Source organism: Pyricularia pennisetigena (assembly GCF_004337985.1).
Source record: "Pyricularia pennisetigena strain Br36 chromosome 4 map unlocalized Pyricularia_pennisetigena_Br36_Scf_6, whole genome shotgun sequence".
NCBI classification, from domain to species: Eukaryota; Fungi; Ascomycota; class Sordariomycetes; order Magnaporthales; family Pyriculariaceae; genus Pyricularia; species Pyricularia pennisetigena.
The window spans coordinates 2,642,809-2,661,729 of NW_021940918.1; the positions used below are offsets into that span (position 1 = coordinate 2,642,809).

General features: G+C 52.1%; 3 protein-coding genes across 3 annotated transcripts; 2 read left to right on the forward strand and 1 right to left on the reverse strand.

Moving 5' to 3' along the window:
- Nucleotides 1-143: 143 nt before the first annotated feature.
- PpBr36_06385 (uncharacterized protein) lies at nt 144-1,213 on the reverse strand (the record flags this gene model as incomplete). Its single annotated transcript, XM_029893530.1, has 2 exons — nt 144-874; nt 952-1,213. 2 exons carry the CDS (start codon nt 1,211-1,213, stop codon nt 144-146), a joined length of 993 nt encoding a protein of 330 aa, XP_029745876.1.
- Nucleotides 1,214-2,233: 1,020 nt separating this feature from the next.
- On the forward strand, nt 2,234-2,946 carry PpBr36_06386 (uncharacterized protein; the record flags this gene model as incomplete). Its single annotated transcript, XM_029893531.1, has 2 exons — nt 2,234-2,297; nt 2,402-2,946. 2 exons carry the CDS (start codon nt 2,234-2,236, stop codon nt 2,944-2,946), a joined length of 609 nt encoding a protein of 202 aa, XP_029745682.1.
- Nucleotides 2,947-4,850: 1,904 nt separating this feature from the next.
- PpBr36_06387 (uncharacterized protein) lies at nt 4,851-17,484 on the forward strand (the record flags this gene model as incomplete). The annotated part of the gene is made up of 7 exons (XM_029893532.1): nt 4,851-4,898; nt 4,981-12,178; nt 12,247-12,810; nt 12,883-12,945; nt 12,999-13,157; nt 13,240-17,319; nt 17,390-17,484. The coding sequence occupies 7 exons, from the start codon at nt 4,851-4,853 to the stop codon at nt 17,482-17,484; spliced, it is 12,207 nt and encodes a 4,068-aa protein (XP_029745875.1).
- Nucleotides 17,485-18,921: the final 1,437 nt, after the last annotated feature.

The following is an 18,921-nucleotide window of genomic DNA, read 5'->3' on the forward strand; positions in this document are numbered from 1 at the left end:
GCCAGAATGCATCATGACCTCTTTAAACGCCCAAGCTACCGATAAGTACCACCCAATTACAATGTCTTGGAGACGAGTAAATAACACCGGACAAAGTGGGCAGACTAGAGCTGAACCCTGTCAAGCCATGCATCTTAAATGACTTAAATGAGGCCAGGAAGCATAGTGTAACGCTTCTTCTTGTACTTGTCGGGGAAAAGCTGCCTCAATGCCCTTTCCTTCTGTTTCGACCAGATCATCATGTAGTAGCCACCCATGATGATAGTGATGACGGTTGCCCATGACCTGGACACCAGGATCATGCCAATCCAAGCTGTGACTTCAAACATGTAATTTGGGCATGTGACAATGCTGCTTCCGACGCAGGAGGGAATGCCCTTCTCGGTAGTACCAGGCGCGCGCAATTTTGCGAGGTGAAGGTGGACAATACCGTTGCAGACCTCGCCGTAGACAAAGAGCGCAAGGCCCAGGTAGTCGATCACGCTTAGCTCCGAGCGAGCGATGTCCTGGAAGAAAGGAACACCCCCGAAGAGGCTGTAGTTGGCCGGCGCATAAAAGACAAAGCTGCAGGCCAGGCCAGCCGACACCCAGTATAGGAAGCAGTTGCGGAAGAGGGCGAAGAAGGGCATCGTGTTGGCGGAGAAGCGGTGGACAAAGAGCGTCTCAACCTCACGCTTCACAAAGTGAACTATGAAGAGCGCGAACGACAGCTGCTGAATCGTTGTCAGGGGTGGCAGAGGCTTGCCAGAGGCGGATCCTGGATAGCTGCCCAGCGCGGGGTAGATGTAGTCTCGACCTGCCGCAAAGATACAGTGGAAAAGGATCGGGCCAAAGTATTCAATAAAAAAGACCGTCCGCCAGCCAATTTGAGGACCTAGATACCGGGACAAAGAGCCAGCTGTTAGCTAAAGACGTTTCCAAAAGCCGTGCCTAGGGCTATGTTTTCCTTACCCAGATCCTTCACCAGCACCTCTCCAGCAGATACGACATTTGGCAAATCCCTGATCAGGGCCTTGCGATCCTTCAGAATAGAGTTGGTCTTGGGGTCATGGACGCCTATGCGGTTAAAGTCAGAGACCTTGGCCTCTTTAGCCACGGCGCGCTTGACATCCTCAACCGTAGCGTCGGTGGGGAGCTCGATGGACTCGGGAAGACGCTTGAAGCCGCTTTTATTGGAGCGGTTTCGCACCCTTAGGCTCAGTCTTGCAGCCATATTTCGAGCGCGTAACCGTAAACAGGTAGCTGCTTATTATTTAGTAGTATGTATTCGTCACAGTTCTCAAGAACCCATTGGACATGTGGACAAAACTTCTAGAGAGCGTCCAATGAAGCTCATAAAATCTGGCTTGTATAGCTACGGGCCTAGATACCGCACTAGGTATGGAAACCTCGGAAATTGACAGGGATTAATATTAGCCCCACCAGAAATCCAATATGTCAACCCCACTATCTACAACCCTTACCCCCTGCTGCCGACAAAAAGGTGTTGGCAAGTCAAAATCCGCATGTGAGCAAACGGCCAAATATCAAAGTAGGTAGGTAGGGGGCCTTCATCCATCAAATGCAGGGTAGGCAGGATGAAGGCATGCCATACTTCGTGCGCTACCTACCCTTTATTTATTATAGGTACCTCTAATCTAGTTTGCTCTAGCTGCCTATGTTCTCGAATTTCAAATTGAAACGTCCTGTAGGATCAATAAGGAAGGAGGAGGAGCCGTCGTATATAACCGAATATCTTCTGGGTGTTGAATGAGTACACCCTCATATGCTGGCATCTCACGCGTTGAGAACCGAACTGAAGGTAACAATTGATTACATGTCCTACCGGCAGCCCCCGTTTAGTGCTCCATACACCGGCTGGTCGGCAAACCAAGATAGAGATGTGGCGTTGTGCGTGGCTGGTATAAATGGTCCGTGCACTAGGGCTCTTGCAGAGGCGGGATTCGAGCATCACGCCCACCAAATTTGGCCTGAGACGACCTTCGCATTTTATCGACCCCCAATTTTTCCACGCCTTGCGAAATCGACGACCACTCAGCCCACGCTTGCATCTGGTGAACAGCTAAATCATCAGGTACGTTCGTCGTCACCAGCTCCGGCTTGAGGGTGTTTTTTCGAGTTGGGAAATCAACGCCGACAAAACCCACGAAATTCGCTCGCTTTGACAACGGCGGCAGTGCCCCACGAACTTTTTCACTAATTCCTCGCTCGCTGGAAATCAGGAACAGCAATCATGGGTATCTCACGAGACTCTCGCCACAAGCGCTCTGCCACCGGTGCAAAGCGCGCCCACTACCGTGCGTACAACCATTTACCCGGACCCTGAAAAGCAGCAGATATGAGGGACGATTTCATGATCCTTTGGAGGAGGGTTCTGACATGAGAATCGATCAATCTTTAGGCCAGAAGCGTGCTTGGGAGGCTGGTCGCCAGCCTGCCAACACCAAGATCGGTGCCAAGCGGATTCACACCGTCCGCGTCCGTGGCGGCAACACCAAGTACCGTGCCCTTCGTCTCGACTCGGGCAACTTCTCGTGGGGCTCTGAGGGCGTCACCCGCAAGACCCGTGTCATTGCCGTCGCCTACCACCCCTCAAACAACGAGCTTGTCCGCACCAACACCCTCACCAAGTCCGCCGTTATCCAGATCGACGCTGCGCCATTCCGTCAATGGTACGAGGCTCACTACGGCCAATCGCTCGGCCGCAGACGGCAGGCTAAGCAGGCCAAGGAGGGCGAGGAGGTGAAGAAGAGCAAGAGCGTGGAGAAGAAGCAGGCCGAGCGCTTTGCCGCCCGCGGCAAGGTCGACTCCGCTCTGGAGAAGCAGTTCGAGGCCGGTCGTGTATTTGCTGTTGTCTCGTCGAGGCCTGGCCAGTCCGGTCGGTGTGACGGTTACATCCTGGAGGGTGAGGAGTTGGCTTTCTACCAGAGGAAGCTCCACAAGTAAAGGAAAATGATGGCGGATTTTATGGCTGGGAAATGAACAATGGTTTTTACTGCTTTGGTCTCTGGTGGGTGTTCAGGTATTGCTTGATGTGCCCTAGGTGGGATTTCTTTTCTCAGTGTTACGGGAGGGACGATGCGTCGTCTTCGTTTACCCATTACTGCCCACCTAATGGCCGCTTCCTCATTGCATTGCAACCGGGAGGATTTTATGGTCGGTCAACAAAATCCAACAGTGATTCTTCGCGTTACCCCTCTTGGCATGTATTCTCACAGTGATTGGGATTTTTTGACTCGCTAGGCTCGTGAGTTGGCAAATGTTGACACATAGACGGCAATCATAGACCTGTAATAAGTTTTTTATTCAGAGTGCGGTTGCCAGACTGCCTGGTGTGCGCCGAGGTGGACAGCCCCTCTTAAAACCGGCCAGACTACGTCAGAGTCAGGTCTACACTGAGGTCTTGGAGGAACTAGTTTGAATACGGGCACTGTAGAGTGGAAGTCTGACTGACGGGTAGTTTCCTGCATAAAATACGGATCATCAGCGCATTTTAGTATAATGCGCTTTGGTATGCTATCACTGCGGTTGGTGATTCCAAATAAACTGCGCTGAACATGAAGTGAGCCATAGCTACGGAGATGTAATGTACCCGGAATCTAAGGTGCTTTTAGCGGGGGTAGACAAAATGATCACGCCGAGTTATTACGCAAATAAGGAAGCAATGAGCTTTGTTTTCTTCTTCTTCTTCTTCTTCTTCTTCTTCTTCTTCTTCTTCTTCTTCTTCTTCTTTACGGAATAATCTCTTTATGAGTGTAGCGGATAAAGGACGTCAGGTATTGTGACCTTCCAAACAGCCGGCGTCTGGAAATACCAAATTAGGATGTGCAACAACTATTCCATACCTAGCCAGGTAAAGTTTGCCATTGCTGTATATAGGGAGTAACTTGAAAAATTCAACCCTGTTAGATATCAGGTAAACCCTCATCTCTTTTTGTAGATAGTTTTGTAGGTACTGAGCAAAGTTCATATACATCTCATGAGGGAACGTAAAAATACCGCCAAACATTTGTCGCGGTAGGAAATCTCTTAGCTAGGACTAAACCGAGGACTTTGGAGCGCGACTGGCGTGTCCCAAGGTGGGGCTCAACTGACCAAACCACCTTCTCGCACGTTCCTTTATCTCACGAGTGACTGCAGACTGGCAGGCATTTACACCGTGCCAAAGAAGAAGCAAACACGCACAGTCACCGCGCGACCCACCATAACGAACAAACCGGGAGAGCACTTTTGAGCTTTGCCAGGCGTCATCCACAATTACGCAAATGTTAGGTTAGATCGTCACCTTTGCCTGACTTAAGGTATCTCTGTCGACTACCATCCTCATCCTCAGAACTTTACCAAAACGACGCCACTCCGGTCTCGCAACGGAGGACTCGATAAACTCTTTAGCGATAGGAACTCATCGGAGTTTTCGACTTGCCCTCAGAATTTCACAGTCCAGCTGTGGTAATCTGGTTGGAGGGAATTTAGGCTAGGATTCGGCAAGCTGCACTTGTCTTGAATCTTTTTCTCCCTTTTCACCTGGCGACTCTTGACGACTGCCGCTATCAACCGATACACGGCGTATGATTGTGATTCGTCACCACCCCACCAAGTCGTATCAACTTGGAAGCGACCGCTTTCTCGCAAATACGAGACCTACTTGATCTCCTCCTCATCATTCGTTGGTGCCGATAGCCATCGCTCCGCAACTGGAAAACGCGAGTCGGCCCGTGGTAGCGCGGAGTGTCTGATTGTTCATTTGGACACTCCAGCAGACGCAGCACAGTTGTCACGGTGGCAATACCTCAGGGTAGTGGAGGGGGAGCTTTTGGTTTCTACTGCGGCTTTGCCGCCCCATCATCGACATGGGAAAGATCGTTAAGACCCTTCAGCAAAAGCACAAAGAGACTCTGGTACGTCTGACGCGCCCGCAAGCTGTAGTTGCCGTCACCCTCCTGCCACACTAGAGCATCTACTGACTTCCATCGTTTCTAGTCTCCATGGCTGAAGGAGTACGTCGCCAAGGTCGCGGAAGCCCCGCTTCCCAAGATACCACAGCTGCTTGCCGAGTTCCCTATGACATGGCCGTTCCCCAGGGGCGATCTATATCACTGGATTCCACTTCTCAATCGTTTCGATAACATACTCGAATGCTTCTGTCTCACCTATCAGCTTGCTGAAAGGCCACAAGATCGGGATTTCACATGTGAGATTCTACTGAAGAAGGGTGCTCCCGTGGAGTATTGCGATGATGCGGTGTGGACTGAAGCCGATCTGGCGAAGCTTGGCTATGGTGCAGATGGCGACAGTCACCTAATCATCACCATACTAAAATTCAGCAGTAAGCTTTTGGAGCACTGCGGCAACCGCAGCATATATTCATCAAGCTCCCACTTAAATAGCCTCCTGAACTCAACCTCCTTCCCCGTCCTAAGAGCTACCCTGGAGGTTGGAATGGAGCTTGCTCAACGTTATCAGGCGTCCGTCAAACGAATGTCGCACACTCCTCGTGCTGTGGGGGCGGCACTTTTGGCCAGCCATTACAATATTGACTTGGACAGGGTCCAGCAACTGGCACAGCCTTTCGTCAAGACTCCGATAATAGGGTTCACGGCAGACTCGATCACGCCGACGACTCCAGGCTCTGCGAGTGCAAAGGGGAAAGAGAGGGCGCAGCCGCCCACAGCGAAAAATGCTGCTCCAAAGTATGCTAATGACCTCACGTCTCTCGCAATCCCCGATGAGCAAGGCCCTGGGTTCTGGAGTGGCTGGGGTGACGTGAAAATCACCTATTATCCCAAGCCTGGTAGTCAACCACCTGCGGCAGCACTTGGCTCCCAGCCTGCTGGGGAGCGAGCTCATGCAAACATGCCCTCGACACCGACTCCTCTGCGGAGGAGTAGCACCATGGGCTCGCATCAGCGGACCCCACGCGGTGAGCGGGCATCCGCGGATGATGTCGCCTCTCCGGTTTCTCCTTTTCTTCCCAGCTCCGGCGGCGATGAGACTACCAAATCGCCGCAAAAGACATTCGAGTTGCCTCAATCGACAGTCTTGAACAAACCAATCCATGAAATCATGGCGCGGTGTCCGGAAGACATGCCAGAAGCCTCACGCTATGAAGTCTTGAACCGACTAAGGGTTTCCAGGGCACTATTGGCATCGCCATCATCACGACAAGAGGCATTGGCTGTTCGCCTACTCGCCATTACTAACTTATCGTACATACACCCAGAGGCTTACTTCACGGAGAAGGTCCTCAAGCAAGACAACGACGAACCTAGACGGTATCAGCTTGTGTATCAGCTTGCAGATCTCATTCACCCTGTGCCTGAGGGCAAGCCTAGTGTGCCTGTGTGGCTACAGACGATCGCGTTAAAGCTACTCCATGCTGTATCTAACTTTTCGACAAAACACTCCGATGTTCTTTCGGCTCTCAACGCCAACGTTAATCATGGTGTCCTTCTCTACGTCATCCGGAAAGCAGTTGCTGGCATGCGTGCGGATACTGGCCACGGTTCTGATGCCGAAGAAGCAGAAGCCAACGATTGGCGAGAGGCGTTGTTCGCCCTAACTCTGCATATGTCGGTGTCTGCCCGGTTTGGGACTGAAATGATAGGAGCTGGCATAATGGACAACCTTGTCGAGATCCTGGACATTCGCACGCCCGTGGCCGAGAGGTTCCATGCCACCGCTCTTAACTTCCTGGACGCATTAATATACACCTTTCAGGGCGCTTTCCAGTCATTTGTGGACGCAAAAGGCCTGGATAGGATTTCTGAGCTCACGGTGTTTATGGTGAACAAGGCCACCGAGCTGACCGAGGCCGGCAAGGGCACTCCAGCCAATTTGCGTACGAGCACTGTGGACTATGAGATCCCTTACCACCAGCAGCAAACCCTCAAGTGGCTTCTTAAGTTCATTCACCACATTATGACAAGTTGGTATTCGTTTGGCGGCAATACCGACCGCCTTCTTCGTAATCTTGTCGACGACAGCAAACTCCTTCTGGGGCTTCGCCACATTATTGAGCACATGGGCCGTTTCGGCTCTGTCGTATGGACAAATGCTATGATCATCATCAGCGACTTCATCAACAACGACCCCACTAGCTTCGCCGCCCTGATGGAGTCGGGGCTGATCAAGAGCTTCCTAGAGAGCATAACCGGTCGCGAGCTATCTTCAGACCTATCCGAGCGTTCAAGCGATACGACTGCCTCCGATTCGAGCAACCCCACCGAGAACAATGCTGCAAACGCAGCAAACATGGAAGACAGTGAACACGAAGACGATTCTTCACCTGCGCCCAGTGTATCTCTCCTGCCAAAGGACTACAATCGCCCTCACCCGCCCACGAAGGAGATGTTGGAATCCAGGCGTGTTGATAAGCCTGCTAACCACATTTTGCCCTCATCGGAGGCTATGCAAGTCATACCTGGAGTTCTGAACTCAATATCTCTGAATAACATTGGTATTAAGATGGTCGTTTCATCCGGGGCAATCGAGAGCTATCTTCAGATATTCGAAAGCCCGCGACATCTTCAAACAATGGAAGCTGAGAATGAGATCGCTGCGAACATTGGCAATAGCTTCGATGAGCTTGCACGTCACCATCCAGCCCTTCGTCCGGTGATATCTAATGCGGTTCTTGATATGGTGGCTTACGTGTGCCACATGGGCAAGGAGAAGGCGACCAAGTCTTCTTGGGGTGTACACCTGTTGGTGCCGGGACCTAATGGAGATACTCTAGTGGCCGACGAGTCTCTCCTGGACAGAGTCAAGCAAGATGCCCTGTCCTCTCAGGATGTCGAGATGACTACGGATGATTCAAGCAAGTCTAACGGTGCAGACGAGGGGAAGGAGCAGACAGTGAAGACAATCACACCATATGTGCATGCTGTGTCCAACTTCATGACCGCATACACTGGTAACAATTCCCTGAAGAAGTCTTTCACTCAAAAGGGTGGAATCGAGCTTCTGCTTGACATGGCTGAGATGCCCAGCCTGCCTTATGACTTTGCTGATTCGCATGCATTGAAGATGCTCCAGCATGTCATCTCCCTGCTCGTGGAACAGTGTCCCATTATTGGATTGCCTTCTCTTCTCAGCCGCGCTCAAACTGCTGTGGACGCCTTGGAGCCTCTTGTCAAGCATCATGGCGATCGTACATTCTTCGAGCCATTTGTTCGTACCGACTTGTCTCTCAAGGAATGCGATAGCAAGGACATCGAACAGCTAGCTCAAGGCACCAAAGTTGTCCGGGCACTTTCAACCACGCAGTCCCTTGTGAAGACTCTGTACAACTGTCTGCCACAGAGCAGCCGGCAGCAATCCATGGCTTTCCTGCCGGTTAATGTATTCGACTACTACGCTCGCCTTATAGAGAAACTGGGCCCACTTCTTCAAGCCGTTCTTGTTGAGGAAATGGCTGTTGCAAAAGCTGTGCCGGCACACTGGCCGCATCATACACCACTTCTGGGCGCGCGCCCAGCGGTGGTTGAGGCCGCCACTACTGCCTCAGCCAACGTCACTCCTGAAAACAATGACGCAGCCGTCGAAAATGCTGTAGCTAACCCCGCTGCGATCGCGTTGGCGTCAAATGATGGGAAAGAGGATTCGAAGAAGCCGGTCGCAACCGAGGAGACACAATCTGCGGCATACAAGAACTTCCAAGCACTACAAGGTCTCCTGCACTCTGTCGTGCCGACATCATACCCATTCTTCCAGAGCCTAGGCAAGGCGCTCCTCCCTAGGCGAGAGCGGGACCCCTGGATTCGCTCCCAGCATCTCTGGATTGCTGAAGTGCTTGCGAAGACCGTCTCGGACCAGCTGAAGGTTGTGAAGACTCTCTCTGTTAAGGACCTTCACTACTGGGCAGTCATGCTCCACAGTGTGGACGAGATGTTGACCGATACACCCCGCCACGGCGACCGAAGCTCGGTACAAGTCATTATCCCCGTGTTGTTGGCATTTAAGGCACAAGGTGGATTTGAATCCCTCCACCTTGTACTCCGTCGGTTGGCCGAAAAAGCATCTGCTGAACCATCAGATCCAACTGATGGAAGTCCACGCCTCGCCCAGATCGGCATGAAGAAGATTCTCGATCTTTACCTTACAGTTGTGACAGGCAAGCGCATCATGGAGTCAGTAAATCTCATCAACCTAACTAGGGCCGAGTCACGTCGGGATGCCATGCCTATTGCTTCCCAGCTTGTTGTCGAGCTCCGCGCAAGCATACTGCCAGTCATTCGTGAGATTTGGGAGTCGTCTCTGGTCGAGAGAGCGGAATCAGGGGTGGTCATTAAGATTTTGGAAATCCTACGCTCTATCAGTCTCGCTGATGAGGAAGCTGCCGCCCCTAGGGCTACAGATAAGGATCAAAGCACAGTTTTCAAGCGGGAAAACGTTCCGTTCGACTGGCCCGCAAAGCGCGGACTTATCCTCAACCTGGCCGCGCGAAACAAGAGTGAAGACATTGAGCTCATTCGAGAAGCTATATATCGTTCAAACGGAGCGTTGGATCTCGCCGAAGAGTATGTGTCAGCCCACAAAGCCAACATCGCCGGCCCTCGAAACCCCATACCTCCTCAAGACGCATACCGGGAAGATTATGCTCCTGAGCCTACGGCTAGGTCTGATCCTGAGCCGCCTGCTCTGCCTCAGACCCGAGTGGAAGGTGACGACGCGATGGTCATCGATCCTGTCCCTGGAGAGGTCAACCATGTGGTTCATCACTCTCTGCGGAACGAGCTTGCTGAGCGACCTACCCCTGGATCCCAGAATGGCGAAGGGGATGAGACCAGTACAGCCCCAGATGGGCTACAGCAGGCAATAATCGAACCTCCCAGCACAGCAGTCGCGCCACCACCCACGACAGAAGAGCCATCGATAACTCGGGCATTTGAAATCTTGACATCCGAGCGCGAGAAGCTCAGGGATAATCTGATCGAAAGATGCCTGGACGTTATTCGAGCCCACCCGGATTGTGTCTATGATGTGTCAATGCTGATCAGGCTGACAATCTTCCGCCAAGAGGACAAGGCGAGCTGTCAAGAAATCGGCGAGACACTGGCCAATGCCTTGGTTTCTTTCGACGTTGACAACAAATCCAATTCCGTCAGTATCGCGGCATATGCTCACCTCCTATCCATGCTACTTCAAGAATCAGAACCATTCTTCCAGTCTATTCAGGGAACTCTTAGGGACAATGTAGAGATGTACTTGAGTTTCTTGAGAGTCTCAGGTGACGACCTTCCATCTTGGATGCCTTACATCCTGCTCATCCTCGAGATACTTTTATTGGACGATGAACAGCCAATTAAGGCGGAATGGTCTCCCCCTGGTCCTAACGACGAAACCATCAAGGATTTAGTTTTGCATGAAAAGGAGTCGAACATCAGCAGGGAGAATCGCGAGGAACTATTGAACTCGATCCTTGACATACTCCCTAGGGTTGGAAAAGATCCCGTGCTCTCAGTCGCCGTTTTGAGGCTTTTGCAGATTCTCACCCGTACCCGTGAACTCGCCAAGGTGGTAGGGGAGAAGAAGAACCTTCAGCGACTCTTTGCTCTGGCCCGCCAAGTCGTGCCACTAGGCTCAGTGAAGCTTAGGGAAACAAAGATCAGCTCTTATATGATGACCATCCTGAGGCACATCGTGGAGGATGACGAGACCATTCAACAGATCATGCGCTACGAGATTCGTCACTATTTTGAGCTGCCGCAGCGGAGCGGGATGCGGAACTATGACCTGAACAGCTACCTCAAGGCTCTGGGGCATGTTTCTTTGCGGAATCCTAAGCTGTTTATTGAAGTTACAGAGGAGATGGTAAAGATTTCGCAGTGGAAGAATGACTCTCCAGAGGGCAAGCCGAAAGTTTACCTGGCACTTAAGCCTGCTATGGATTCGAGTAAACTAGCAGAGCCTGCCAAGGACGATTCAGTGGAGCCGGCGGTGCAACAGGGCACCCGAGATCTGAACATCAACGACGTCAAGCCATCAACTGAGTCTGCCGACAAAGAGATGACGGACGCCCCGAAGACTCCTGGTCCCGACTTGAAGCGACCGATTGTTGAGAATCCGGATGGAGTAATACAGTTCCTTCTTGACCAGCTTCTTAGCTTCCAGAAAGTGGAAGACGTCGAGTCAGCGCCCCCTGCACCGGCAGTGAAAGAGAAACCAAAAGAGGGAGCGAATGCATCGAGCAGCAATGCTAGCGTAGCTATGCCCGAATCTTCACTCGCAACCCCGTCTCCACCTCCTGACCAGGCAGGCGACGAATCAAAAGATAACAAGCAAGCGAAGCAGCAGTTCAAGGCCGAGGAACACCCCATGTTCATATACCGGTGTTTCCTCTTGCATTGCCTCTCAGAGCTGTTACATGGCTACACTCGCACAAAGATCGAGTTCATCAATTTCAAGCGCGGCGCCCCTCTGCTCACCAACACGCCAGTCAAACCTCGTTCCAGCGTGCTGAACTATCTCCTGAATGACCTCATATGCCTGAGCAGTCTACAAGCACAGACAGACACTTTAGCCTATAAAAAGAAGGCAGCCACGGCTGAGCAAGCCCGTCTGGTCCTGGCCGCTCTTGTATCTAAGACAGCCGAGAAGCCCTCTAACCGTCTTGCTCGTCGTTTTGAGCCCAGCGAGGAGCAGGATCTCAACTTTGTTCGCAAGTTCGTCCTAGACACCATCTTGCGAGCTTACCGCGATGCATCAAGCTCGGCCGAACCTTTTGATACACGCTATGCCAAATTGCAATCTTTGGCCGAGCTTATGTATTGTATGATAGACGATAAAGAGGTCAAAGATCCAACCATGTCACGAGCAGGGACAGATAACCTTCGTACTCAAGCACAACTCAAGCGGCTTATGTATGAAAAAGGCTACATAAACGCGCTGACCTCATCCATTGCCGATGTTGATCTTACGTTTCCTGGTGTCAAGCGAACGATCAGGCACATTCTGCGTGTCATTCACCTCCTCACCACAACGGCCTCTCAGTTGAGCCATGATGGGGTTCTGCCTCCTAATCTGGCCGATGGTGTAGACGACGAAATCCTCTCGGCTTCTTCCCTGTCAGACATGGAGGAGGAACGAGAGGAGACCCCTGACCTTTACCGAAACTCTGCTCTCGGAATGCTGGAGCCTCGAGAAGACGACGATTTTTCCAACGATGATTCCGATGACGGTAGGTTTGGCCACCAAGCAAAGCTGCAGGCATTTCCTCGTGGTTTCTACTTACTAACAATTGCATAGACGACGAGGACATGTATGATGATGGTTACCCAGACGAGATGGAGTACGACGAAGACATGTCCCAGGACGACGAAGAGAATGTCAGCGACGACGACGACGAGATCGATGGTATGGGGCATGTCGAGGGCTTACCTGGCGATGCCGGAGTTGTCGAAGTCATCATGGGCGACGATGACGACGATGACGAGTCTATGGACGATGACGAGGAAGATACGAGCGATGAAGATGACGAAGATGACGAAATGGACTCGGGTGACATAGAAGAGCTTGAGGAGGTCGTTGAGGAGATTGTCAATGGGGAAGGCAGCCCAGTTGAGGACGATGGTGCGTCTGAATGGGAGAGCGAAAGTGAGAATGACGACGAAGACGACGACGAGCAAGACGAGATCGATTACGAAGGCGAGGCTCAGGATATTGACGAGGCACGTCTCCACGGTCTTGAACCTGGACAACTATCTCTCGAAAACTACCGGGATGTGGTGCGCGCCGCCATGGGTACCGACTTTATTGACGATTTCCCGGCCATCGATGATCGTTTTGGCGAGGAAGATGAGGCTGACGATGGTAAGAAATGCCACTGCTACTTTTTAAAGGGTCATGGACATGGAGTACCGTTGTTAACAAGACTCTGTGTAGACGACGAGGATGAAGAAGATGACATTGACGAGGACGTTTTTGTCTATGACCATGGGAATATGGGTAAGTACACATGTATCCTCGAAATCGGTTTGCCTAACTGACAGTATCCAAAGACGGTGGCCCACCCCCACCACCACCAGATGGACTTGGATGGGACTCTTTGATTGAACATCCAGTCGGCAGCCATCGCCAGCGTCCCGGTATTCGTAGCCCCTTTCCTATCACCCCCAACGCAGTCGTTATTGGCGGAGGACCAGGGGATCGTATGGGAGGTACGTTACACCTGCGCACAGGAGCCGTCGCTCACCTCGCAGTTAGTAGTAGGGGGAAAGACTAACTTGGCTGCCGTCATAGACTTCAGGAATTTCTTCCGACCTACCCAACGGAGTGCCGCCCCACAGGCTCCTACCAACGGCGATGATATGGTAAACCCGCTTCTGCGTCGCGCACATGGAGCACGTGAAGCTTCTCCTCGCCCTGTGACAGGAGGCACGCTTCGGTTCCCATTCCCTCTTGGATACAGCGGCCTCGGTGACAACCCAATGTCATTCCTCAACGATCTCCTCACCCACATGCCCCAGAATCTGGCGGCAAGCGCCCGCGCCGGCGGGACGCATCTGCAGCTGCAGTTTGCCCACGATGGCCCCCATGGGCCCGTCCACGAGTTTCATATACCTGTTACACATGCCCGAGATTCGCGGAATGACAGTTCCAGATCGCGGGATATCTACCAGGAGCCCCACCAAGCCGTGGCATTTACACCTGTTGCTACCATTGAACGTTGGCACGAGGAAGCGAGGATGGTTTTTGGGCCCGACAAGATACAGCGTCTCTACGACATCATTTTCTACAAACTTGCGCCCCAAGCTATTGCTGAAGAGAAAGAGCAGAAAGCCAAGGAGGCGGAGGCCCGCAAAAAAGCTGAAGAGGCACGTAAGCTGGCTGAAGCTGAGGCTCGCAAAAAGGCCGAAGCCGAGGCAGAAGCCAAGGCGGCCCGAGAAAGAGAGGAAGCCGAGCGCAAGGCCAAGGAAGAGCGTGAAGCTGCAGAAGCTGCGCGGGTTGCTTTGCAGGAATCGCAGTCCGGATTACACGCAACCGAGGGCCAAACAGACCAGTCAGGCTCCGGGTCGCAGGCCATGGAGGGTGTTGAGGCGACGCCGACGGTTGTTACCGGCTCGGGCGCTCAGGACTCTGCTGCTCAAGAGCGCGTAATGACGACTATTCGTGGTGAAGAGGTTGATTTGACAGGTCTTGGAATTGACCCTGACTACCTTGCTGCCCTTCCAGAGGAGTTCAGGGAAGAGGTGATTGCACAGACCTTGACGACGAGGAGGTCTGAAGCACGTCAGCAGGCCGAGAACACAGGCACAGGGCAAGAGACCGAGGCTTTCAATGAGTTTCTCGACGCCCTGCCTGCTGAGCTTCGTCAAGAGATTATCCAACAGGAGAACCAGGACCGAAGGCGCCGCGAGCGCGAGGAATCTCGCCGTCTCGCCAGCAACAACGCCCCTCAGGACATGGATCCAGCCAGCATCCTGTTGACATTCGATGCTGCCCTCCGAGAGGAGATACTCTTGGATCAGGGTGAAGAGCTCGCAGAACACCTGCCACCAGATTTGCGAGCACAAATGCGGGCCCTCCAGGAGAGGAGTGGGCCTCCTCGCGCTGCCGCTCGTGTGCGTGACCGACACCGTGAAATCCCGCGCGAAGCTGGCCGTATAGCCGGTGGGCAATCACAACCCCCAGTGGAAACCAAACCAGTCAGGCAACCGGTGCCACAAATGCTCGATAAGGCCGGCGTAGCCACTCTCCTTAGACTCATGTTCATCTCGCAACCTGCCAACATTAGAAGTCATCATTTCGCCATCCTCGCTGACGTCTGCGAAAACCGCCAAAATCGGTTGGAGGTGATTAGCACCATTCTTCAGATCCTTCAGGACGGCAGCACCAATATGGATGCTGTCGAGAAAAGCTTCAGCCATCTCTCGCTGAAGGCCAAGCAGCCCAAGGACAAGGACCTGCAGCAAAGAACCCCGAACAGCCTCAAGCGCTCCGTGACCGGCCTTACCACCACGTCGGTGATCCAGCATAACTCCGACGTCTCCCCTCTCATGATTGTGCATCAGTGTCTGGATCTTTTGGTCGAACTTTGCAGGAACCCGCACATACCTCCTCTGTTCCTCACCGAGCACGAAACTGTCGGTTCATCCCTTAAGCGGAGTCTTAGCCGCAAGGGCAAGGGCAAGGAACTTAGAGCCCATAAATATGCAATCAACTCGCTCCTCAGCCTTCTCGGCCGTAGCTTGGTGATGGAAAGCTCTGCCGTCATGCAGCTGCTCGCAGACCTCTTGAACAAGGTCACTTACCCACTCCAGGCCCTGGATCGGCGCCGACGTGAGGCAGAAGAGGAAGCCAAGAAGCCATCGCAGACCGAAGCCTCTACTGCTACTGGCACCGCTCAGCCCCCGGTAGAAATGGCCTCCGAAGCCCAGACAAGCGGCACAGCGCCTTCTCAGACCAACGAGAACAGTGCGGTAGCAGACACACAAGACGATCTCAAGCCAAACGAAGGATCCAGCACACAAGACGCCAAGACAGCCGATAAGAAGTCCAGGTCGTTCCAACCACCAGTTGTACCCGTATACAATCTGACGCTGGTGGTCAATATATTCGTGGCACGCGAGTGTAGCTCAAAGACCTTCCAGAACACCATCTCAACCATCAAAAACCTCTCCAACATTCCAGGAGCCAAGATTGTGTTCGGACAGGAGCTGGTCCGACAAGCTCGCCTGTTGAGTGAGAACATCGTCCGGGACTTGGATGACTTGCTCCCCCACATACTCAAGGCCGAGTCTGGCACAGAAATTCAGGGTGTGGCTCTTAACAAGTTCTCGCCTGGTGCGTCTGAACAGAACAAGCTTCTTCGTGTGCTTACCGCGTTGGACCATCTATTCGATTCCAAAGTCAAGAAGGCAAGCGAGTCCGGTGACTCAATGAGTAACGACGAGAAACAAGAATTTATCAGCTCGTTATATCACAACTCCACCTTTGGCACGATGTGGGATAAGCTCAGTGCGTGCCTCAGCGCTATTCACCAACGCGAAAATATGGTCAATGTGGCAACCATTCTACTTCCTCTCATCGAGTCCTTGATGGTGGTTTGCAAGAACACAACCTTAAGTGAGGCGCCTGAGTCGCAAGGCCCTGCGAAGGAGATGCTGCTCACGAGCCCGCCACCTGAGGATCGCATGGCCGGTCTTTTCTTCACTTTCACTGAGCAGCACAGGCGTGTGCTCAATGAGCTTGTTCGCATCAACCCCAAACTCATGTCGGGCACCTTCTCTCTACTGGTTAAGAACCCCAAGGTCCTCGAGTTCGATAACAAGCGCAACTACTTCAATCGCAGCGTCCATGCCAAGACTGGGAACCAGGCACGGCCTTCCTACCCTGCGCTTCAACTGTCAGTGCGTCGCGATCATGTCTTTCATGACTCTTTCAAGTCGCTCTACTTCAAGAAGGGCGAGGAAATGAAGTACGGCAAGCTCAACATTCGCTTCCATGGCGAGGAAGGTGTGGATGCTGGCGGAGTCACTCGCGAGTGGTTCCAGGTGCTTTCGCGTCAGATGTTCGACCCCAACTACGTGCTCTTCATTCCGGTTTCTTCCGACCGCACAACATTCCATCCCAACAAATTGAGTAGCATCAACGACGAACATCTCATGTTTTTCAAGTTCATCGGACGTATCATTGGCAAAGCACTATATGAGGGCCGCGTGCTCGACTGCTACTTTAGCCGCGCGGTCTACAAGCGAATTCTGGGCAAGCCGGTGTCAGTCAAGGACATGGAGTCGTTCGACCCTGAGTACTACAAGTCGTTGGTATGGATGCTCGAAAATGATATCACGGATATCATCACCGAAACGTTTGCAGTGGAGGACGACGCTTTTGGCGTGACCAAGACTGTCGACCTGTGCGAGAATGGACGCAACATCCCAGTCACCGAGGACAACAAGCACGAATACGTCCGGCTGGTGGTTGAACATAAGCTGCTTGCTTCGGTGAAGGATCAGATGGCGGAGTTCCTTCAAGGGTTCCACGATATCATTCCTGCAGAGCTCATCGCAATTTTCAATGAGCAGGAGCTGGAGTTGCTCATATCCGGACTTCCAGACATCGATGTGGATGATTGGAAGGCTCACACTGAGTATCACAATTACCAACCGTCGTCGCAGCAGATTCAGTGGTTCTGGCGCGCAGTTCGGTCATTTGACAAGGAAGAGCGGGCTAAACTGCTGCAGTTCGTCACGGGCACATCAAAGGTGCCACTCAATGGCTTCAAGGAGCTCGAGGGCATGAATGGCGTCAGCAGATTCAACATCCACCGAGACTATGGCCGTCCAGACCGCCTCCCGAGTTCTCATACATGCTTCAACCGTGAGTACCCCCAACACCCTGAAGTTTGAATGCAAGCATGACCGAAGCTAATATTTGTACTTCTCGGCAGAACTGGACCTCCCTGAGTATGAAAGCTACGATGTTCTTCGCAAACAGATCCTGAAGGCGATTACTGCGGGGAGCGACTACTTTGGATTCGCGTGATTACGAGGTGGCATCCTCCCAGCGGGAGCGTTCGGAGCCGGGGAAGAAAGGCTTGGTTGCATGATCAACAAAGAAAGAATAAAAGCCCGAAAAAAAGAAGAAGAAACAAAAAACGATAAGATTATAAATACAGGCAGGGGTTAGGTGGCATATTTGACCGGCGCAGATACAATTTTGTCAGGGCAATTTGCCTTGCTAGGGAACCGTTATGGGTTATTGAATGTTTTAGTTTGGTCGTTGAGTCATTGGCGAAGGATATGGCCGGCCTGCCATATTCGTGCCTCGACGATACATATCATCAGGAGTCTGTCTGAGCTTTTTTCTTTGGTGGTGGGTTTGTAGACTCTTCGGCACCTAGATGCTCCCAGTCTTGTCGGCACGTACATGCTTTAGGTAGCTACTTACTTTTTGATGGGTAACTGGACTATGGGCAGCAAGATCCGAAGTGCAGCCCGGATCCCGCTATACCTTAGTACCATTGCCTTTTCTTCAAGTCTTTAGATAGATCTAATTTGATGAATGAAATATTGGCCGTGTTATCCAATCGCGTGTAGAAAACTTTGCTTGTTGAAAAGATTAGCACGGCATGGCTGTAGGTTGAACATTCAGGGTATGACCGGTATCCGCAGGTCTCTGCAGCCAAGGTTCCAAGACGAAACCCGCCTCGCATGAGGCTAGTCTAGCTTTAATTCTGCATTCGTTTGTGCTAGTGTCTCGGTCACGTGGCGTAGAATATTACATTGGAAGCAAGACTTGAGCCGCAGCCATAGGCAGCAATATCGGGGGCGGCGAAGCATTACATGTCTTACAGTCACTACAGTCCATTACAGTAATCAACAGATCAGCACAAGGTTTCAGGGGCCACACCATCTTCACATTGGTGGGAGACGCGTGGGAGGATTAATCAGACCGCAAGTAGGATACGATGCGGGAATGGGGAACGACCCCAGTAGACGATAAAGGAGGCGGAGGCTTAAGAACAATGCACGAGGAGCCAAAATGATTAACTGACAGATTGTCAAACAACATTGTGGGTGGGTGGGCGGAGTGAGAAACCAAGGAACATGAACCCCACCTAGCTCTGTTAGCTCCGGTAAGGAGGACCCAGCCGCTGTAGTTTTTGGGTGCTAAAGAGAAGACATAGAAGAAGAACTGGAAGAAGAACAAAAAAAAAAAAAAGTCCAGAGGACCTAGATTGAATGGAAAAGAGGAAAAGAGCGGCAATCGGGGCTTCTCGACGAAATGATTGAGTGATTCGATTGAATGGAAAATGGGTGCGGGGCATTGTCCTGCATGCGAGATCCACCGACCGGGTTGGATAGCTGCAGGGGTTACCAATGAAGTGCGGGTTTCTTGAGAGGGTCCAGGGGCATACTTAGCTCGCCAGCAAACAAAACAAAACAAAACACATCTAATTTACAGTACTATCGAGTAACA